At 34.7% G+C, this 24,062-nt stretch overlaps 2 protein-coding genes across 6 annotated transcripts; both read right to left on the minus strand.

The window, feature by feature from the left end:
* Positions 1–9,636: 9,636 nt before the first annotated feature.
* LOC145061051 (mediator of RNA polymerase II transcription subunit 28-like) lies at positions 9,637–12,646 on the minus strand. 5 transcript variants are annotated; one of them, XM_079008418.1, is made up of 4 exons: positions 12,193–12,646; positions 11,750–11,923; positions 11,534–11,652; positions 9,637–9,785 (listed from the first exon to the last, which is right to left on the minus strand). In XM_079008418.1, the coding sequence occupies exons 2-4, from the start codon at positions 11,919–11,921 to the stop codon at positions 9,663–9,665; spliced, it is 414 nt and encodes a 137-aa protein (XP_078864544.1). In that variant the 5' UTR covers positions 11,922–11,923; positions 12,193–12,646; the 3' UTR covers positions 9,637–9,662. The 5 variants fall into 5 exon arrangements, with proteins under 5 accessions (XP_078864544.1, XP_078864542.1, XP_078864545.1 ...); XM_079008416.1 differs by having other exon boundaries at positions 12,189–12,473; XM_079008419.1 differs by having other exon boundaries at positions 9,637–10,919; positions 12,189–12,461.
* A 401-nt stretch (positions 12,647–13,047) lies between these two features.
* On the minus strand, positions 13,048–15,896 carry LOC145061050 (26S proteasome non-ATPase regulatory subunit 12 homolog A-like). The gene is made up of 11 exons (XM_079008415.1): positions 15,750–15,896; positions 15,464–15,658; positions 14,922–15,029; positions 14,738–14,842; positions 14,569–14,625; positions 14,285–14,481; positions 14,105–14,204; positions 13,912–14,024; positions 13,672–13,825; positions 13,519–13,596; positions 13,048–13,429 (listed from the first exon to the last, which is right to left on the minus strand). The coding sequence occupies exons 1-11, from the start codon at positions 15,750–15,752 to the stop codon at positions 13,211–13,213; spliced, it is 1,329 nt and encodes a 442-aa protein (XP_078864541.1). The 5' UTR covers positions 15,753–15,896; the 3' UTR covers positions 13,048–13,210.
* Positions 15,897–24,062: the final 8,166 nt, after the last annotated feature.

A 24,062-nucleotide genomic window follows, 5' to 3' on the forward strand; every position in this document is an offset into this window, starting at 1 on the left:
CTGTCCAACTGAAACTTGGGCGATAAGAAACTCTCCTTATTTGGTAAATTTTTTTACATTTCCATAATTAAGAATCAAATCCATTATTGCTAATAATAGAAACATTCAAACATCAATTTTTCATACGCGCCATTGCAAGGATAAATAAATAATATAAAAATAAAAATTTATTTTATTGCGGAAAAGTTTGTCCTTACAATGCAATTCATTGAAAAACTATGCTTATACATATTTCTTAGCAAACTTATTCTCACTCTAAGTAGTAGCTCAATAATCTAAACTTCAAGTAATGCGATCGAAATCCATTTCTTCACGGTTAGATTCTGCTCACTTCTTCCCTTAAGCTTCCTTTCTTTTCTTCGGTCCTACAAAACATCAATTGTAATCTTATCACATTATGTATTAAGAATTTAGAATAGGAGCTTAAAAGAGTTAGTCAATGGATTTTACCTAAAGTAGAGCCATACGTTTTGACTCTCCCATATCTTAGATCTCTTAGGTAAATAGAGCAACTTCGTCTCTAATGCCCCTTCTCTTGGCAATAAAAGCAAATTGACTCTATTGGAACAGGACACGGAACTACTTCAGACATTTCCTTTCTCTTATGATCAAACTTTTCGATCATAGCATGTCTTTCGTTGCCATTGTCTATATCCATAGAGTTCTTGAAGGCAGATTCACCAATCAACTTTGCTTTTTTATTGCGCCAAACCATTGCTGATTCAGCAGCAATAAACATATAGGTGAGATCTATAAGGGTCACGTCGCGGTTCATTATATAGTACTCTCTTACGAACTCACTATATGAGTTAGGAAGTGACTGAAGAACCCAATCAACACCCATTTCCTCACAGACAACGGATCCCAACATTCTTAACCTATCAATGTGTGACTTCATTCCTAGGACGTGTGCACACACCGACTTTCCTTCTTTATGTTAACTTGCCAAAAGGGCTTGAGTGAGCTTGAAATTTTCAAGCCTTCGAACTTGTGGGTTAGGGAGAATAATTGGAGGAGGTGGAGAAAGTGAAGGATGATTTCTTGTTCCTTGATCGAATCGTGGAATATCATCTTCATGTGGAATGCTTGTTCCACGGGGTTTGGGAAGACCATAGTTGTCGAACTTTGACATCTACAAAACGGGAGAAAAACGAATTCAAGTTAGTTGATTGATTGAGTACCTAGTAAATCACCCAAATGAGATACTAAGGCTAGGACCCAACACAATATTCTACAACTCGGGAGAGGGATGCCGTAACCCAAATTGCAGAACATTTGAAGGTAAATGAATGACGATTCACTAATTTCCACCATTAAAAAAACGAAAAAGAAATTTAAGTTTTAAATCTATGAAAACTCCTAGATCCTATGAGATTCATTGAACATTTCAATGGCATGTTTAAATCTCGATATGCCCCTCTTGTTTGTGACTGGGATGCCGAGGATCACAAAGCGGGTGTGAATAACCATGCAAAAATATATGGTGCCCTCACATGTTACAGTCACCTATTCGATGTGCCGGTAAACCACACACGCTCCACTGAACTATGACAAACATTGAGTCACCCTTTGCTACCTTTGCTTAGAACCATTTAGTGTGCCGGTAAACCACACACGCTACACTAACGTCTTCGCAAGGGCACAAGGTGTAATTTCATGGAATTGCATCAATTCACTTTTGCCTAAGTAACTAAGATTGGGAATTTGTAAAACATTTAGTTACTTTTGTATATCATTATACTTATAATGGAAGGTTTTGTCCCATCCTACCCGTTCGGCTAACGACCCTCCACTAGTCAAGAGTGCGGTGGGTAAGAGTGGATACCCATTCAATCGCCATTTTATAGGCAATTTCCTTAAACACCCCTTATAGACCAGCTTCGTGAATGAGGCCTACTAATGGTAAGACTGACTTTTACTCATACATATATATAATGTTAGACTTTTAATGTTATATATAGTATAGGGTGTATTTTATACTTTTGAAATACTATGTGGTTAAATTTAACAATTATGCCTTTAATTCAATTAAATTGTAAACCTAAACTTTTATGGATTTATTAAAATTCTATTAATTATACACCTTAATTAATTAATAAAACCATAAGGGTGTGATTTGAACTTTTCAAAACAATACTAGGTTTTTAGAATTTAACATTCCTAATTAAACTTTTAATCAACTTTTAAATTCCAAAACTTGAGGGAAAGTTTTGAAACATTTCAAAACATTAGGGTTTAGAATTTAAATATACATCAAAATTAAACAATTAATCAAAATTTAAATTCCAAAACTCGAGGGCAAGTTTTGAAACCTTTTTCAAAACATTAGGGTTTTAACTATTTAAATTTCAAAACAACAAAACTTTTGGGTTCAAATTTAAACTATAAAACCTAAAGGGGAAAATATGAAACTTTTCAAAGCACAAGTATCAAATAACAAATAATCTAAATTAACATTTAATCACATAATTATCCATATTTGATTTATTTAATGATTTCTTGCAAAACAATTTACCAATTTAATCAAAATAATTAATCAATTATCACATAAGGAAACAAATATTTTATTAATTGATAAATATCTTCAATTAGATCAAGAATATAGTCAAATATATCATAAAATCGGATTTATATTGATCTAATATGATAAGGCAACTATCCTTAAGCAAAAACAGCAAGAAATCCCAGTTTTCCCTCCATCTGACTAGTCTACTCGTCGAGTCAGGCATGGACTCGTCGAGTCAGCATGGACTCGGCGAGTCCAGCCTCCAGAAACATAAAAATCGAATTTATCAATCATACAAAGCATCAATACAATAGAAACCAATCTAGGCTCTGATACCACTGTTGGGTTTTGACCATAAGAACATCCTATGTGCTCATACAAACCCTAATGCTTGGATCTAGGTTTCTCTATTGTACATGCAAGTTATCCAAGACTATAAACCCAAATTCTAGCGTACAAGTAATCATATTAACATAGGAATGGGTTTAAGATGTTACCTTGATTGTTATGTAGCAATAACAATTCCAATTCCTCCTTGTATTGACTTTAGAAAGCTTAGAGTCACAAATGCCACTCCTCTAATGGCTCACAAACACCATAAGCAAGAGGATGAAGAGGAGAGAGGAAGAAGGTTGCCTTAAAACGTCTACAAACCCTAGAAGGAGTCATGTCCACGTTTTTGAGGCATAAGGGATCTATATATAGTGAGGCTATTAGGGTTATCTAATAAGGAAACCCTAATTTGGATGCTTAAGCCCTAAGCAACCCATGGATCCCTTTCCTTAAGGCCTTGGACGATTTCCTTATGGGCTTCACCATAGAATTAGTCCACTCCTTAATATAAGGCAATCCATGGCCCAAATTGCAATTATCTTATAATTACAATTCCAATCCCTTAAGTTTAATTAATCTCTTTTAGTCACAAAACTAATTACCAATTAATTCTTGACTAATATTAATTAAACAATATGATTTCTCCTTTAATATATTATTCTCATAATATATTAATAAATCATATTTAATCCTTTATCTCCATAATTCATCCTATCAAGTTGCTTTGGTGAAGGCAACCCAAAAGGACCATACACCATCGGGTTAAGTACATACCAAAATAGTTATGGACTTAGACACTAATCCAACACTTTTATGGCTTTGTGAGCCAAAGATCCCATGCATGTGCACCAATCTTGAGACTTTACGTGTAAAATGACATTAGGAGGCCAGATCTATAGTTTTGAGGTGTTAAAACCCATTTAAATCGACTGTATAGTAATGGTCAAGGATGGACTCGACGATTCGTTCTTTGGACTCGACGAGTCGGGGTATAATGACCACCAAATCCCTTCTGTCGAAGGACCAAATGATAGTGTGGAAGGTTCCCTAGTTGTTTAGGCTCTTAAGGGACCTGGGAATCATAGGACTAGACGAGTGCTAGAACACACTCGACGAGTCCAAGGCAATCTCCCAGTCTTTGAAGATGGACTCGATGAGTTGTTCTTACAACTCAGCGAGTCATAGACTGGACGCATTCATATGCTGAAGATGAACTCGACGAGTTCAAGGAAGAACTCGCCGGGTCGGTTGAAGATTGATTGAAGTGTTGTTGAAGGTGAACTCGTCGAGCTCTTGTTAGACTCGACGAGTGGGGACGAGTTTATAGTATTATGTGGACTAGGGGACTCGACGAGTTGGCGGACCAACTCGGCGAGTTTGGTCAACCAAAGAGTTGACTTGACCAGGGTTTGACTTTGAATTTGACTTTGATTTGGATTCAAGTTGACCCTTGAAGTGTGGGTACAAATTGATAACTTAGAAGGGTTGTCGTGTAGGTATTGAGGAGTCGAGGAGTGCTGAATTTCCCACCGAGGACAGTGCAGACGCTACATGACATCGAGGTGAGTTACCTTCTAGTAGGGGTGGGTCTAAGGCCACAATGCCGACCCACTAAGAAGAGTAATTGGTAGATAATTGTATTTGTGATAATTATCTTGGTATGCCTATGTGATATGCTTATGTGATATGCTATGTGAGTTAGTGGTAGTAGCAGGGAATAGTTTTTCCCTGACTTGGTCGTTAGGACCGAAGGGTAGGACAGTACCCTAGATATGTCGGACCGTATGATTATATTTTGTTATTGTATGATAGAGGTAGGGGTGAAATAGTCCCCGATGCCGGTTGAGATAGACAGGAGGGTAGTCGGCACCCCAGAACGGCCTGACATGGGTAGGTCAGCATCCCAGAATGGCTTGACATGGGTAGGTCAGCACCCCAGAATGGCTTGACATGGGTAGGTTGGGCACCCCAGAATTGCCTGACAGTATGTATGCTATGTGATTGTATGGTATGTGGTATGATGGGGGAATTCACTAAGCTTTGTGCTTACAGTTTTAGTTTTGGTTTCAGGTACCTCTTCATCCAAGGGGAAGGAGTCGGCTGTGTAGCAGCATATCACACACACACATTTGATTTCCGCATTGAGTTTTCTAGGATTGTACTCTATTTATACTACTGTTCGATGTTGTGATTTTTAGACTTATTCATGATGGTTTATGGGTTGATATGGTATTGACAATGTTTTTAGTAAACGAATATATAATTTACTTAATTACAAACGAAATTTTTGGACTCGAAAATTGGGATGTTACATTTATGAGATACAACATATAACTTGTTCTTTTAACAACTTTATGATGGACAAATTATGAGTCACAAATTTTTCTGTCGTAATAATGTTGTTTTGTGTATAAGTAATCATTAATGGACTTATCTACTTGTAATATATGTTGTGTAAATAGCATAATCCTTTAAGTTTTTAAACCCTAAAAAAATGATGACAATATATTACGACTACTTTACTAATAATAATAGTTTTTAGTAAAATAATCAAATTTGTACTTTGTTTAACACACCAAAATTTAGTTTTAGGAGTTTTGTAACACAAGATATACTTTTTTGTTGTGACATTAGCATGTCACGATTTTTACAAGATACACATAAAATCTTGAAACTTGTTACATCAAATATTTGTGTAAGTATATGTATTAAAAGATATATGTCCCAAATGTTAACATATTTGAGTATAAACCCATATTCTTGTCATTTTTGAATGTAAAACCCATATCCACGAGATTTCACACAACATACATGTTGACAAACACATATCTCATGATTTTTATGAAGATGTATAAGATAAACTTCATGTTCATGTAAATACCCAAAGGTTAAACACATTACACATTGGTCCATGCAATTATCCAATGGTTAACCGAGATTTTGACTTGTATCCCCCTCCCCAAAGAGTGTGAAAAACACGAAAAAGAGTGGGGTATGAAGCTCACCTTGGAGTTTTCGAGTGGTAGAAGAAGAAGGAGAAGGAAATTTCGAGCCTAGCTTGTGTTTTGGGTGAGATTCTCGAAATGGTGGTGTTCTAAGAGACTACACACAAAAATGGTGTGTAAACATGAGCTTTAGTTTGAAATGATGCAAAAATACTTGAAGCTTACAAGATTACTTACCAAGTTCTTGAGATTGCTTGAAGAAATCTTCACAAATGGCATGCACCCACACGGAAATTTTGAGAGAATGAGGGGGAACTTGAGAGGAAAATGAGTTGAAAGAAAAGTTTGGAATAAGTGTGGGAGGAGGGGGGTCGGCCGATCCTAAGAGATGGAAGGGGAAAGAGTAAGGTTTGACTTCTTCAAGTTGATGGGATATATGCTTTGATGCATGGAGGTTAAAGGCTTGGAGGCATGCTAGACAAAAATGAGGTGGCAATGCTTATTATCCAATCCTTTTTCCCTTTTTTTTCTTGATTAACCCATAACCGACCCATAGGGTTCACGTCCCAAAAAGGTGGTCTAAAAAGAAATGGTTTCGATTTTTGGTTTGGCCCAAAAGAGTTTTCGGCCCAATAGGAGGGCCCAACAGAGGTTGACCATTGAAGTGTTTTCGGCCCAATGGAAGGCCCAATAGTGGTTTTCGGCCCACTAATGCCCAATGAAGGATTTTCGGCCCAATGTAAAGCCCAATAGAAGTTTTCGGCCCATTAGGGCCCAAAGAAAGGTCTTCGGCCCAACAAGACCAATTGGAGAAGTTATCGGCCCAACCGGGCCCACTGAAGAAGTCTTGGTCGAATAGGGGTTTTGGGTCGAGAATTCTTGGGCTAAGGCCCAAAATTGATTGGACTTAGCTATTGGATCGATTTTTGGACTTGCACGAGGTTGTTTCGACTTGAATCACAATGTATGAACGTATGAACTTAAATAGCATTGTAGTTTGAATTTCACTAAATGAAATATTGCAAGGCTACATGGAGGAAATTGTCTTGTACAAGGATCAAAATCTTAATCCTAATTTTCTAGTTGTGACACAAGCTATGTGCTTCCCTGTTCAAGTCTCCTTCAAGAATCACCAACAAATACTCTTTATGAACTCACAACACTAAAAAATGGCCTTAGGGTCTCGAGGTTAGGGTTTTGGACGATGGAGGTTGGAAATGAGGTCAAGACCTAGAGCTTAAGTTGTTTAAATAGGGTGCAAAACCATGAATTTAGGATTTCTCAAACCGCGACCAACTCATCGAGTTGATCTTTGAAAATGCGTGTGACTCATAATTCCTACACGTCGAGTTTATGACTTAAACTCGATGAGTTGACCTTTAAAAATGAGGTTTTATTTTCATAATTAGCCTTCTAGATTCCGGGTGTTACACACCAGCTCCGGTCAAACAAAAAAAAAAGATTTGAAAAACAAAACTCATTTTTTCAGATTTGCAATCTCAAACATGAATATCAATTTTTTTTTTGCAAACTCAAGAACACTCAACATATTCATACAAAACTTGGTTTTTTTAGATCTCAAGAACAAGAATACATATTTCCATAGTTTTTTTAGATCTCAAGAACAAGAATACATATTTCCAGACTTGCAAAATTGAAAACCCTAGAATCATTTCGTTTTTCCAAACATACACGAGAACAACTCCATACAACAAATTTTGAGTTTTCGAAATTTGGAAACAAAAAATATGAAAACCTCCAGAAAACGAGAGAGAAAACCAAATCGGTTTTTTAGATCTGTCTTAGACCCACGAACAACTTCAAATCTCTACCGCCATGCTTCTCCGATTTTTCCGGATCAATTTTAAACCCACCCACGAAACACCAAAACCCTAGAAACACTGACATCATTGTCGTTTGATTTTTCAGATCTAGAGATCGTCGCCACTGTGAAGATCTTCGGAGCTAGGGTTTCAGAACCCAACGTCTCTCTTTAGATGAAGGACATTGATGACAAGTGATGGATTTCGATGGTGGTTTCTGGGAGAGAGAGAGAGAGGGGGTTAGTAATAGGTAGGGAGGGGTGGTTATTTTCTATTTTAATTTAGAAAATAGTTAAATTAAATAAAAGAAATAAAAATTAATAATACAAAGGGAAATTTTGTCATTTATAAAAAGTTCAAACAAATTAGACCAAAGTCACAACAAATGAAACTTTTTAGGCTAATGGTACAACTACAAAACATTTTTGTCAAAATCTTAGTTTTTGACAAACCACACGATCAAATTTGTAATTTTGTCATTTAAATATTAATGGTTTTCTGGAAAAATAAAAAACATGAGGGATTTCTCTCAAATAAAAAAGGAAAACAATTGTTTTTCAAATAAATAATTGAAAATAGAGTGCCTTATCTAAAAACAGTTGTTCATTTATTTTGTTTGGTATTAGTTTGATTATAAATTTTTTAATTTTTATTCTAAGTTTATGAACAGTAGAGTAAAAATAAGCTTATAGTTACCAGATTCGTTCAAGTAGTGGCGTCCCACGCATCCAATCGCGTTGTACCCAATCAATGCCGAGTCGTTCAAGTACGTAATATCTTGGCGAACCCCTAATTGGATCCAATCGATCCCAATCGCTATTGGAGACGTTCCTAATAGCGTTCCCGATGTCAAAAACGAGCATACCTAAGGTTGATTTTGTAGCTTCCGATTGGATTTTAGGCATCGATTGAATTGACGTTTTCGGCGGGAGATAAGGCCGCGTTTTACAACGGCTCTTCGATTTCTCTAATTCCCTGTGTCGCTAGGTATGATGGATCGATTTTTAGTATTCCTAATCTTAATTTCACAATGTAAATTGTTCATAGTTGAGATTATTATATATACACCTCCTAATCGAACATCCAAAATCAAAATCAGTTTGGATTTCATCTTTCTGTCTTCAATTTCTCCACTTGATTTTCCTATTTCTACTTTCCACTACAAATTGTGTATCCGATTGTGAATCCAATTGAGAAGATTTGTATTTGGAACTAGGAACACTGTAATGGACTATACAATACTGTACTGGTTCGTACCGAAATGAGCCTACCCCCTCGCACCCGATACACTATATGTCGCGAACCTCGTACCGTACCGTAGCTCGTTCCCCATACCGTACTGCGTTTCTGGTAACTATAAGCTTAATGGTTCTTAACTTCTTATTATAAAATGATAAGTAGTCATATTCAAGAAAGTTTTAGTAGTTAAAATTAAGGTCGTCAAGACCACGATCCTAGGTAGATCACTTTTGGGTTTGCAAGATTCGGATCGGAATCCTAAGATCCCACAAAATAAAACATAATTTTAATTTATAATTTTAAAACATGAAAAATATTTCAAATATTCAAATTTTCTTTCAGAAGTTATAAAAACTTAAAAATATTAGTCATAAGTCATAACACAAAATGATAAACGGTAAATTGATAAAAGACATATAGTAGTAAAAAAAATTCATTTGCAAAAAAAAATATAATAAATAAAAAAAATCAAGGTAAGGTAGAATCGGATCGGATCCCAATCCTACGATCCTATCTGCAATCTTACCCCAAATACGATCCTTTTACGACTCGACTCGTTTTTCATACCTAGAATCGTATGAACGTGCGATCAACTTTGAATTAAAAAGGGTCAAAAAATTCCACCAGTCAAACAAAGGAGGTTGATTATGATTGTGTTGTTTAATTGTGTATCGAACAAGTTTTTTTACATAAACCTTAAAATTCAAGTTCACAGCTACAGTTTTGTTGTTCTTTGGTAATCATTTATTAACAAACACTTCGATCCATACAACATATATAATGATGCAAATTAATAAAAAAGAATGAATTTAAATTTTAAAAAGTAGATACATCATACATTTTAGTTTTACATCTAAATTCTAAACCCTCTCTAATTCGGTATTGTGCTTCTCTAATTGATCTTTTAACTCCTTTCTCCAGCCTTGGATCCATCTTTTCCTGTTTCTTGATAAGTTCACTCTTTGTTTTCAATTCTTCTTCCATCAAACCAATATCCAGCAGGTAAGAGGAGTGGTAACACTCTTAGCACCTTGCTACGTTAGTTTTTTGAGTGTCACCTTATTTTTCTCCCTTTAACATCTAATCTTAACATTTGGTAGGGAGTGATAACACTCCTAGCACTCCATTTTTTTATTTTCTTTTTCTAATTTAATTTAATTACTTTATTTTAATAAACAAACATTTTTTATTTAATATTATATAAAATATATTTATTTATTTTCTTTTTGTAATTTAATTACTTTATTTTAATAAACAAACATTTTTTATTTAATATTATATAAAATATTTTTTGTTAAATTACACAACCATTTTTTTATTTAATTAATATGACATAATTTTTTTAACGACGAACACTTGATATTAAATAAAAACGATTACAATAACTTAAAGCACAATTTAATACTATTTAAGACCTAAAACACGATTTAATACATAAAAAAACACACTTCATTACTAAAACTCACTTCACAAATGACATGTCTTTTTCGGTAGTGCCGGTTCAGTTAATGACATTAATATTCTCAATAACTCACCAATATTCAACAAGATGTATGACGCTACTGCCCCAGATTCGTCATTTGTACTCCGAGGAACAGAATAAAAATTTAGGTACTATCTTGAGCTTTCTGTTTTCGTTAAAAGTTTGTCATGTCTGGATGACCGTCGGAGGGCCAAATTTAAGAGAGTCCAAAAAAAACAAGAAAAAATATCGAACGAGCGTTTGGAGCACTTAAAAAGCGTTGGCAGATAGTTGCAAAACCATCCATGTTTCATGATATTCCTAATATGTCAAAGGTGATGTGTGTGTGTGTGTGTGTGTGTGTATATATATATATATATATATATATATATATATATATATATATATATATATTGCATAATATGACAGTAGAACATGAAGGAAACGCGATATGTGTGTATGACAAGATTGAAGTTATCCCAGAGACGCAACCACTAGAATATGGTGGTCAAGAATTGATACAAAGAATGAAGATAATTCACAGTGCAGTAATCCATACCGATTTTCGCCGCCATTTGACCGATCATCTTTGGACGATGGACAACCTTGATCTAAATATGTCACCAGAAGACGAATTGAAAGACCAATATTAGGAGAAAGACCCATTGTTTTAGTGTTTTTTATTTATGAAGTGAGTTTTAGTAATGAAGTGTGTTTTTTTATGTATTAAATTGTGTTTTAGGTTTTAAGTAGTATTAAATCATGCTTTAAGTTATTCTGTTATTGTAATCGTTTTTATTTCATATGAAGTGTTTGTCGTTAAAAAAAATTATGTCATATTAATTAAATCACATTTTTTTTGTGTAGTATTAAAAAATATATATTTTAAATAATATTAAATAAAAAATATTCGTTTATTAAAATAAAGTAATTAAATTAAATTACAAAAAGAAAATAAAAAAAATATATTTTATATAATATTAAATAAAAAATGTATGTTTATTAAAATAAAGTAATTAAATTAAATTAGAAAAAAAAAATTAAAAAAAAAAATAGAATGCTATACCATTCCTATTAAGATTAGAAGGTAAAGGGAGAAAAAGATGATACTCAAAAAACTGACTTGACTCACTTAGCCTGTTTAGTCTAATAGATTAATATGTTCTCTCATCAATTTCTACTCATGTCTTTTTTATGTTTAAAAAAAATGAATTAAATTAACTACCTTTTGCAAGATTTCTTCCTTGGTTGAGTGATCCTGATCCTCACGCTGCAGAGTGATAAAGTAAAGTTGGAGTTTTTTGGCAGCCTCCATGAAATCTCTAGCATGTCTCTCCACATCAACTAACACAAAACAAAACAAAATTCTTCACATTCAACTAATAATTGAAATGATGATGATGATAGAAAGAAAGACAAGGGGTTAGGGCTTAGGGCTTACTCTGATGTGAAGGGTGGGGAGATCGATCAATTGCTTGAAGCTCTCTTGCAGGAAGACATGGGAGTAAAGCAGCCTCCAAAGCCATCACATATCCTATCATATCATCTTTTGATGAAGGTGGAGGAGAATGCATTTGATTATCATGTGGATGTTGCTGTTCATCACCACCCATTTCTAATTATAACAAAAACTCCAATTACACAACAGTCAAAGTCGATGTGATTCATGGTCAGACTACAGAAGATCAAATACGTAAGTAATTTATGCCCTAAGAAAATGATTTTCTTAACCAAGGAGAAATTACACATACGATTTCAGCATCAGAAAGAAACAGAGCAACCATAATTTCTTCTACTGATAATCGATTTTCAGGCAAAAAAAAGCAATTTAATTTCTACTGAACTCGATTTTCAGGACAAAAGAAAAGGAAAAACCTTACCTACAGTCGAAGTTGTGCGTCGGCGTCGCTGCAGAAGCGAGCGGAGGCGGAGACCGGTCTGGTGGCAATGGCGGCGGCTTGCAGATCTGAGGGAGGCAGCCGGAAAATCGGAGATGGAGGAGAAAAGGGGCTCCCGTGTTTTGGTTTCTTGGGCAGATAGGTACAGGGATGAGCATACGGTAACGGAACCTGAATCGGTCGAGACGGGAACGGGATATTATTTTTGAGGATTTTTGAAACTGGAAGCCGGTAGGAACCGGAACCGATAGAACCGGCAAAAACCGGAACTGTATCTACCGACAAAAACCGGTAGAATTGACAAAATCGGTAGGAACTGGAACCGATAGAACCAGCAAAAACCGGAACTGTATCTACCGACAAAAACCGGTAGAATCGGCAAAAACCAAAACCGTATGATTGCTATTTTTCGAGGACCGGTTCCAACATTTGACGACACAAGAACCGGTAGTAACCGGAAACCGGTAGAACCGCCGGGCCGGTTCGGTTCTTGATTTTGGCCGAAACCTGTTCCCGGGACCGGTCCGGTTCGGGCGGGTTCAGTCCTTTTGCTCATCCCTAGTTAGAATTATCTATTGAACTAAATTAAAATATAAGTGAATTAAAAGGAAATTTGCTTACTATTATTATTTATCCTTATTTTCGATATCATCTCTGTTTCTATTAGTAATCTAAAAAAGAAGCATCATCACATCAAAATGGAAATAAGATTAATAATTTGGTACGTAAGATTTGACATTTCTTGATATTTATATTTAAAGACAACCATGAAGTGAAGGGAGTGAGTAATTTGGATTGAATACTGACCATTTTACTGTTACGTAGCAATGGTAACTTAATATGATAACCAAACCCCAAATAAAAAATACTTCAACAAGGTACAACATGTTACATGTTATTTCTGATCCAAATTCAAATTCATCAACAAAGGTCACAAAAACATAAACAAATAAAAGTAGAAATGCAATAATATGTTTACTAAAAAAGAAAAAACAGTAAACATCTCAAGCTTTCAAAGCAGCTTTGTGAACCATGGTTTCCTTATGGATTTGGTGGCAACTCTTCTCAACAAGATCCAGAAGCTTCTCCAAATTCATTGCCCATGAATTCAATATCCCATTGCTGTCTTTCGCTGTTTGGAAACACACAATTCCCAAAGGCCTATCCACCTTTGCCACCAATGCCTTTGATACCACCATATCAGATAGATGCTTTTCCGCTTCCTAAATTATTCAATTCAATTCAATTTCATTTCTTTTTATTATATTTTATTCTATATATAATAATAATAAAAATATAAAAACAAATTTACCTCAACTGTAAGACACAACAGCTCTGCAAGCCGTTTTACTGTGATCCGTGCATAGTACTTTGAGACAACCAGTATATTCTACACATACATAATATAACCAAATTCAAAATTAAAAAAAAATAATAATAAATATAAATATATAAATATAATTACATGTTCAATTATTCTCTCCTGAAGATCCTCAGCAGCTTTGTCACCTAAAGAGCCACCTAACATATTCTTCTCATTTTCAAACTCCTCTTTGAAAGTATTCCACAAAGAAGTCCACTGAACAACTTCCATTGTGATCACTTGTTTCAACAAAGACCTTTCAACCCACAAAACACAAAAACAATAATCAGAATGGATGAGGGCATAAACGTCTTTTCCCATGTTATGTAGTATGAGTACTACCTAAAGTGAGGGATTTCCGAGAGGTTTTTATCTTCCAAAGTGGAGTTTAAAAGACTCGATTGCATCGGATCATGTGGTGACAAAACCAAATACCAACAAATTTTCCTCAACACCTACATTTCCATAAAAAAGAATATTATAGAGAACAAGAAGGGTAGTTATGTAATTTCACAAGAGATATTTATTTACTTACTGGAATCCATTGAGAAGGGTCTTCCTTGACAGAAGGGATTTCATATATCGATTTGTAACATCGACAGATTTCAAGGTAGTCATTGCTGTGTGAGTAGAATCTGTAATCATAAGATGAAAAAAAATACTATCAGGGACCAAATCTGTACAAATCAACAAACTAAAGGGGCCTTAAATATACCGAATCATATGTTCGTAGTAGATTCTTTTGAGTTGAAGCAAAGATGGAATATTTGCAGGGGCTTCTTCCACAAGTCCTTCAGCATCTTTTGGTTTCTTCTTTTCTTTTGAAGGATCAGCATCAAAAACTCTTGGGCTAATTTTCCTTGAAAGAATTTGAGCACGAACATAATCTTGCCTATCTAAACATAATCGAACCTGTATTTCATATTATATTATTAAACAATATTATATTTATCTTTTAAATATGATTAAGAAATAAGGAGAAAGAAAAGAATTTCCCACTTGTTCAAGAATGAAAGCAATCTTTTCAGTTTTAGCCATTGCCCCAAAAGTTTCCACCTGTCACACACACCAAAGTAAATGATAATTAGTTTGTGAGAATAAATTAATATGAATTGATAAACCATAAAAAAGTTTATTGTAAATTTATATATAAATAAGAAAAACTGACAGCAATTTCTTGCATCAAATCAGCAGCTTCAGCAATTTGTCCCTGTTCTTCCTTGATCTTTGCTAGTCTTTTGATCAATCTGGCTCTCTCAATCTCTACATAAATCTACCAAAAAAAATGGTTGAGTTTTATGATACTAGAAAACAAGAATTTTGAATGATTAAATTAATATTTTTAAGCACACCTTTCCAGCTGATACACTGTTTAGTGTCTTGATGAGTTCAATTTTGGTCTCGATATCTGGGGTTTCATCAATATACTGCATTGCTTGTTGGACCATAGCAGTTACAGCCTGTAGGTAGAAGAAATGAACAATTGAGGGTTATGATTTGGGATACCATTGAATTTGATGCAATATGTCATACTTAAAACATTATCTAGTTTCTACATACAGCCAATAAGTTCATTAAACCATAATTTTGCACTCAATGTAAACCAAAAGCTAAAAACAACTAAGCTTCACCTAACGTTTTCTCGAACAAAAGCGCAAATCTATATGAATACCATATGCCTCGTCTTTTGATAAGTTTAGATAGAAAAAATTCAGCTTGGAAGAACTAATTACAACATTAACACGCAATTATCCATCAACACATAGCATTTCCAACCAATTCTCTACAGAGAAATATAAATTTTGAATTGCAAGTGATAGTTCATCAGTAGATCATCTTCAAATCGGAAGGTAGTATAACGTAGTTACTAAAAGGAAAAGATGCAGAGCTTTACCTGCTTCAACTGACCACGCCGCTTCGACAATACAACAATCTGATCATTGAGTGTCTTCCAAGCACGAGCCTCGAAACAAAGTTGAAGAATATCAATCGCGGCCTTCTTTGTACCAGCTATATCGCCATTAAGTCTCATTTGCTTCTCCACATTCAATAGAGACTCGATTTTCGAGTCCAAACTACCCCCTCCTTCCTGAAAACACACACAAACAGTTCCATCTGAGTAAGAAAAATCAAATCGTAAATTAATCGGACAGATAGGGGAAATTGAGCATAAATCTTACCATGTTGGATTCAAATTACGGATCGGAGCGACGAAATCGTTGAATCTAAAGCAAATACGAACGTCTTATGTAAACCCTAACGAGAGAGAAGAGAAGATTGGGGAAGAAGAAGACATTGTGTCAAAGAAAAGCATCTATAGCTTTTTGAGCAAGACACCGGATGTCTTCGATCCGGCCCAATTCGATATTTTAGCCCAAAAGTAAAGGCCCATTTCTGGATGTTATTGGCCCCAAAAATTTAAAAAGAAGTTATATAAAGGCCTGTTGTTGTTCTAGTAGCATATAAGACTAAACATAACTAAAATGCACAGCTAAACAGTTATTATGGTCGAAATTTCAATAGCGGTCACATGCCGCTATTTGAAATCGCGGTTATCACGGTTGTATAACGATTTTTAATATTATGTGTAATTTATATTATATATTTATACAAAGTTTATATATATATTAGATTATTAATACTATATATAATTCATATTATAAAAATTCATATAAGAACATCACATAAACCATATATATAATATTCTAATAGGGTAATATGGAAACTAAAAAGTGTCAAAGTCTCATTGCAACTCAAGTTGTTCGTGGTTTCTAAATACAGAAAGAGACGAGAAAGAGAAGTTGTCGTTTGTTGCTTTGTAGTTTGTAATTAATTAGATTTATTATTTGGACTTATTAAAACCAAAGTGTGTTAGAAATTGGGGTATAGTAAGGCTTGGAATTCTGAGAATTGTGTAAAACACTTTCAGATTAAAGCATTTGGGTGGTACTCTCAATATTTTTTAATCGGATAAGACTCAGAGAGACAAGAATTTAGAATGCTTTGATGATAGTTTCGTCTGTATCAGAAAATGAGACCAAAACCGAAATTATGATCTTTGTCTGAAAACTGTCATATGACAGTTTCAAACTATCATAAACTATAAAAACCGAAATAAAACGGAAGTTTGGATAAGGGTCAAACAATGGTCAATTATCTGAAAATACGATTTTCTGATGCATTTTTTTTATATAGCAACATACCTTATATAAAAAATTTCCGCGCTGACCTGGCAGCTCAACCCCAGCCAAGGGCTCTGCCCCTGGACCCTCGTTCGTTTAGGGGCTTCGCCCCTAAATGACAGTGTACTTTGAAAACTTGATCAAACTAAAACAAGTGTGTACTCCACACCTTCGTTACTTGTTTAATATTTATCAAGATTATCTTTGGTCAACAAAGTAATCCCATTACACTTAAATAATATTTATGATAACAAAATCACCAACAAAGTGTAGTGGACAAATTAAAAAATACTGATTTAATATTGAAATAGTACACAAATCGGTTTTTTCTTTGTAAAAGTAGCCCAATGTGTGTGAAATTGTAAAAGCGGGTGTAGCGTCGCTATAGCGCTGATGGGATTCGCAGTAAATAGCGGTCAATCGCGCCGATAATAGCGTCACCGCTATTTGTAAACGCTATTTCAAAATAGCGGTTCAGTATTACCGCAAAATGCTATAGCGCGCTATTAATAGCATAGATGCACAATGAGGCTACAAAGGAATGTTACTAATGGAACATATAGTAATAAAAAAACAGGGCTCGTTCTTTGTTGCCCTTCAAAGTACAAATAGATCAATTGCTATCGGGTTTTCGGGTAATATCAAGTGAAAATATAACTGATACCTGAATCGAATTGAATTTTGGGTTTTGGGTTGGGTTGGGTGAATTTCAAGATACTCAACTTTTTAAAAAAAAAATTCATTATAAAAATATATATATACATACTAGGGCTATTTTTTTTAGTTAAAACTAGTGACATGTGTATATATTTTATTACAAAAAATAAAAATCATCTTTAAATTGGTATACTATCAGTAAGACAGAAATGTAAGATCGACACGTTTAATTATCACAACTTTAACTTTTAAAAGATGTAGATTAAAGATTATCTTCAAAAAATCAGGTTGTAGTAAATGTATTTTTAAAGATCAAAAACCTTCTTTGATATATAGAAGGCGACCAAACAGGCCATCTAAAATGTAAATTTGAAAATCAATTCCAACAACATCACAATAATGAAATAGAATAGAGTCACCATCCTTGGTTCACTTCTATAATGACCGGTATATTACAATAAAATCCTGATATTTCATCCAAATATGTTAATACCATGATTTATGAGTGTGACAAGTAGGGATGTCAAAAAGTCCCATGGGGGCCCCGTCCCGTATGAGGGCATTTGTTGAAAAAAACCGGGGACGGGGGCGGGGGTGGGGGTGGGGGCAAGGTTAACCTCCGTTTTGATTTCGGGGGCGGGGGCGAGGGTTGGTAGTCTCGTCCCGAAACCCCCGTGGGGGGGCCCGTTAATAAATTATATAAATTGACATATATTAATTATATAAATATAATAAACAATAAAATGATTTTTACATATAAAAAATCAACAAAAAACATGTTTTTAAGTTGTTTGTAACATGTAAAATTATGTTATAAATATCTATTTGTTATCCAAAAAATAGTTTCCTTTAACACAAACAATAACTTTTTTTAGCCCAAATAAGGTAGCCCAAAATCAATCGGGGGCGGGGGAACGGGAAAATTTTGAAGGCGGGGGGCGGAGAATGCAATCCCCGTCCCGTTTGCCCCCGTTGACATCCCTAGTGACAACTTAAGATGTGAAACATTAACAAAGTGTCATAAAAGGCGTTAAGTCTAAAACTTTTTACCTTAATAAGGTTAAAATCTAAAATTTCAAAAGTTCATATATAATTCATCAGATATCTATTGATTTGATTCTTGATCTTTTGGAACCATGATAAATTCTTCAGTAAAGAAATTGAAATTGGAAAAACAAAATAAAATATGACACCAATGGTTCGCATTTTGATTATAGCTATAATTTATGGGTATGGGAAATCAAGAACTTACAAAAGAAGACGACAACAATTTTGTACTTTTTTTGGGAAAGGGCCCTAAGCGTCGACAAAATTAACAATTTTGTACTTTGGGTTTAGCTCATGAGCAAAATTCCAATCTCTTGTAGACACACAACATATATACAAATTTTCAACTTATATTTTCATTGTGAAGCAATTGTGATAAACCTACAACGAAGAGAAGAGAGAAACATGTAACCTCACAGCATGGTTACCTTGCGTTTTGGTCGGTGGTTTTGTTGCTAAACAATAGAAGAATTTGGGTGAAGTTCTTTCTTATCTTTGCTTGTGTTTAGGTAGGGTGAATTTTAAGATACCCTTTATTTTTAAAATAAATCGGGTATTTCAAGTATATCCGAAACCTTATACATGTACCCTATATCCTATCTAATAAAAATTTAGGTTACCCGATTTATCCGACCTGATCTACCAAAATTAAAAACGGTTCGAGCGGGTAATTCGGGTTTCGATTATTTTCGATAGGTCTATATAATACTAATGGAGGCCAACCTCCCATTCTCAGCATTGGATTTTTCAACTTTCAATCGCAACCATTATAATTCCTACATTTTTGTGCTTTCCTTACATGATCTATGTCAAGGATTTCACAACACCTCTGTAGCCCTTCTCCCACTTCTCTATAGCTCACGATCCCCTCCTATTTCAATTAGTGTAGGTTTCTTTTTTCCCCACGTTTGTCACAGTCGACGGTTGACTCATCTCACTATCCCAATAGAAAAATGACTTAATTTTGCCAAACAATTCAACCACCCACGATAAAGAGTTATCTACCTTCTAAATCAGTAATTGCACCGTCCACAATCTTTAATTTTGGCCTATATAATGTTTGGATTATGTTCGATGTTTCAATAAGTTCCTTCAATTACTTGATTTGATTATGTCCTGCGAAAATTTATGGATGCAATTTCGTTAGAAAAGTCTCCGGCTAAGGTAAATTCTTTAAAGTTAGTTTGTTTTAACTTTGAAATTCGTACCTTTTTAACATCTAAGTTCTATTTCTAACTTATTGCATCTTCAGTTTCATTGTATAATCCATTTTAACTTCATTTCTCATTCACTCCCCTTCCACTTTCTTAAAACCTAAAAAATAATTATATTTACTTCTTTCACTTTATAAATAAAACTAAAATATGATAATTTAATAAATGTATTAAATTAATAATAAATACAGAAGTAATAGAAATGAAAAAAAATTATTACTTTAAAATAAAAATTACATAATTTAAATAAAAAAACAAAACCAAAACATAACACAATTTAAAATTGAAACGAAATTCAAACATAACGCAATAACCAACCTAGTTGAGATATTTTCTCATAATGTCTTACTTTATCCTAAAAACTATTTTGAGTCCGTCTCCCGGAAGGTGGTTGGTTCTTTGTATCAAATTTTTTGATATCTTTGATGCATTTTTTTCTCACACAATTTTTGCTTTTTCTTTTTTGGCCAATTTGTTTTTCTCGGATGCTAAACATTCACTGAAATTCAAGTTGTATTGTCCAAAGTTTGTTGCCTTTTTTTGCATTTCATTTTCTTGGATAAAATCTGATGCATTTGAAGAAGACACATTCTTTTTTGCTTTGTCCAAACCCATTGGGCAAACAATTTTTTTGAGTTCTAGCTCGTCATCGTTGTTTAAGTCTAATCCAACACGAACAACCAAGGAAGTTGTGTAGCTTATGGATGATTTTTTTTTGTTGTTTTGCAGTAGCGCCTTTAGCTTCTTTCTTTTAGCATATCTCACCATTTGGACAAGAGGCTAAAAGTTTCCAAGCCTCACCAATTTTAAACGGCCTCACATTGTTGTCCTCACGACATAATTCATGCGTCTCCCTGAGAAAGTCTTCGTCAACCGCTTTTCCTTTGATTTTTTAGGTTGTTATACAACTTGTTCATCTTTGTAATTGTTTTTTTATCTGTCAAAACTTTTTTTCTCAATTAGTTTTTTAAAAGGTAGTAACCACGTCTCGCTTCCATGCAAATAAGTTTGGTAATTCGTAGTTGTTAGGGAAAAACAGATGGTACTTGTCAAGACTCAAAACAAATCTGATACCATTTGTCAAGTTCTGATGACCCTTGATAGGAAATAATGTGGATAACACATGAAGCCAAAAGCACACAAAGACACAATATTTACATGGTTTAGTCAAGGTGATCTTGAAGAGTTAAAAATTCAATCACGTATTAATTTCGTAAAGTAAATGAACACGTGAGTAAATAAATCTGGTTTCGCTCTATTAAGTCTGGAAGGCAACATAGGTTACAGTGTAAAAATGATAGAGAGTACAAAGATTATATCTATAACCTATGCTACAACACTATTTATAGTGCTATCAACAGACTCAAAATTTACTAGGAGACTTCGAAATTAAGTACACATAATAAAAATGCTCCTAGAAATACATAGATATATCAAAGTCACGTAAACGTTGATATAGACAACAGACACTAACATTAACATTGCACATAACACCCTGTTTCGAGTCGTTTCATAATTCGGGTCTGTGACCCGAATATGAAGTATCATAAGGCTTTGTGTTGGAACCTGAAAGTGAACCTCAAGCAATCCTAAATCCTTTTGTCAATTCCGAAGTCAAGCTATAGTTTCGAAGTGAAGTGTGCTCCGGAATCCATTAATGTCTGGACCTGAAGTCATGTTGGCGATGAGAAGAATGAAAGTGAAGGCATTCCGGAATGGATTTTTGTGTCCAGAATGTTTGTTGTTTCGGAATCCATATTTTATATTGATGCATTTAATGTATTTGTCTTTTGTTTGCTTTAACTAGTCATAGGACTTAATCTTTTGTCAACTTGGATATTCAGAGTGTCAGATACAACTCTTTTGTCCAGTCCTATGAGTATAATCAGTTAGTACCATGTACTTCATTCTCATATTTATAAGAGCATTCAATGTTAAATCACATGACAGATTATTCAAACCTGTTAGCAATATTTCATTCACTTTCTTTACAACATTCTCGTTGTTCTTCATTTATTAACTTTACCTTGATCTTTATTCTCATTCTTCATTTATGGCTTGATCATTTGTTGAATACATTAACTCAGACTTGACTGGAACATTCATTAGCAAGCAGACATCGATCTTTAAGTATTAACTCAAGGTTTGAGTATTCAATCCTTGTCCCTGCGCATCATATCAATTTGTTCTCTCAATTGGTATCATAGCTTGAGTGGTTGTCCTTTGAATCCATAAGATCAGATTATATTTGGTTTGAAATTACCTTGGTGTGTCAACCATTTCTGTGTTAAGGATAAAAGTTCTTTTATATGCCACTTTTGATTGAAGATATCTTAACTTCAATGGCTGCTTCTAATACTTAACAAATGATTTCAATGCAAATCGCAAATAGCGCGGGTGACCCTACACGTGCCCCATTGCTAGTTGTGGAAGAATATGATCACTGGAAAGTTAGAATGGAAAGATTTTTATTAGCTAAAGAGAAAGGTGAAACTATTTGGAGATCCGTCAAAGAAGACCCTCATGTTCCTATAAGAATAGTTGTAAGAGATGCCGCTGCTCAGCTTATGGGTCAAGATGAGACATGTTCAGCTCCTCTGACAGTTGATGATATTGAAAAGTTGCATGCTGATCAAGTTGCCTTCTCTGAAATGGTGTTTGGTGTTCCTCCTTCACTATTCGAACACATTAATTTGTGTAAATCAGCAAAAGAAATTTGGGACACTCTCCAAGATTTGATAGAAGGTTTGGAAAACATGAAAGACAAGTGTCTCACTTCGGTTGTCAATGACTTTGACACCTTCACTACCACTCCAGGTGAATCAGTGGCCTCAGCCTCTAACCGTTATCGAATCGTAGTCAATAACATGACTGCGCATGAGATTGTCCGAACTCCCTTGGAGTACAATCTCAAGTTCATTAACAACCTCGGTAAAGGATGGGGAAATGTGAAATCTTGTCTCCAACGTAATGGCTCCTTGAAAAAATTAAAGCTTTATCAACTTTTTGATGAACTTCAAGGACATGAATCTAATGTTGCTCAGACCATAAGGGAACTCTCTGGAGGTCCTCTTGCTCTTGTTAGTTCCTATGAACCAACCATTCCAAACCCTTCCACCTCGGATCCTTTCAAACCCATTGTTCCATCTATTCAATCCTCCTTACCTGTCTTACCCACAAAAAACTATCATGTTGATGATTTCGAAGCTATAGAATCTGAACTCTGTTTCCAACAGGAACTTACTCTACTCTCCATGAAATAAAAACGTCCTTTCAATCCATCTTATAAACCATACCAAAATAGATTCCATGCTCCTCACCAAAATAATCCCTAACCCTACTCTCCCCCGAAATCTCAATCAACTTCGGAAAATCCTCCCTCATACAAACTGAACATCTCAAAACCAAACTCTACTTCGGAACCACCGTAGAATCCAAAATCCGACAAGCCAAAAATAGTGTGCCACAAGTGTGGACATGCAAACCACTTTGCAAAAGATTTCTTGGCTGAAGCTCAGCAAAAACCAAAGATCAAGGACTCTGCATACTACGCCCGAAGAGCTCAATAGATGACAAAAAGTGAAAAATCTTTTGTAACAACTGTATCAAGGGATGTAGAAAGATATTGGTTATCCGGAGATGATGATGACATGGTGAATGGAAGAAACATGTGCTTGATGTCAAGATAAATTGTTGAATGTGATGAAGACTATTGGTCCTCTGGGTCAGAAGATGAAGATGATATTGCTGAACCACACTACTGCTACATGGCTACCAACGATCCACCTGGTCGAAGCATCGTTTAGCAGGTAAAATCTACGATTACTAATAATAATTTTGATTTGTCTCTTTGTGAACCTTACCTAACCCAGATCAAAACATATATGAGCACCATTTATAAAGCCTATGAGTCCGCTATAGAAGCCAGTGAGAAGAAGGAGTGTGAATTAAATTGTCTTAGGTTACGTTTTGAAGATAAGAAGTTAAAATATGAGTCTTTAGAGCATGAGTTTGTAATCTCAAAAGATGAATATATAATTTTAAAAGGCAAATGTGAAATCACCTATTCTGAATGAAACATTTTAATTTATGATAACAAACGTCTCGATGCAAAAATGGATGCCTTGCATAATTCCATTGACATACTTGAAGCGAATCAACGAATGACTCATAACTTTCGTCATCCATGGTCAAAAGCTCCTGGTCTCGGAAGTGAGTTTCCGAAACCAATAACTAGTCCCTTGAAGGAGTTGCAAAATCTGGCCTTTATGGGAGATGTTTTGAACCATCGACATTCGGAAGGATATTGTAGATCCCAAAGTGGAAGCTCGAAATGCACACAAAAAGGAAGATAAGACTAGACAAAATTCAAGATTCCTTGAGAACTCCAAAA

Source organism: Lactuca serriola, chromosome 7 (genome assembly GCF_051521515.1).
Source record: "Lactuca serriola cultivar US96UC23 chromosome 7, Lser_US96UC23_V15, whole genome shotgun sequence".
In the NCBI taxonomy this organism is placed as follows: Eukaryota; Viridiplantae; Streptophyta; class Magnoliopsida; order Asterales; family Asteraceae; genus Lactuca; species Lactuca serriola.

Excerpts from the sequence above, each read along its gene's own strand:
- LOC145061050 (XM_079008415.1), bottom strand. Across the intron at positions 14,843-14,921 it reads ACAGTGTATCAGCTGGAAAG|ATTTATGTAGAGATTGAGAG; the intron begins GTGTGCTTAAAA and ends TTTTTTTGGTAG. Across the intron at positions 14,205-14,284 it reads TACTACGAACATATGATTCG|ATTCTACTCACACAGCAATG; the intron begins GTATATTTAAGG and ends TTATGATTACAG.
- LOC145061051 (XM_079008418.1), bottom strand. The coding sequence starts at position 11,921 with ATGGGTGGTGATGAACAGCAACATCCACATGATAATCAAATGCATTCT. Across the intron at positions 11,653-11,749 it reads TCCCCACCCTTCACATCAGA|TTGATGTGGAGAGACATGCT; the intron begins GTAAGCCCTAAG and ends GTTTTGTGTTAG. Across the intron at positions 9,786-11,533 it reads AGGAAGAAATCTTGCAAAAG|GAAAAGATGGATCCAAGGCT; the intron begins GTAGTTAATTTA and ends ATCAAGAAACAG.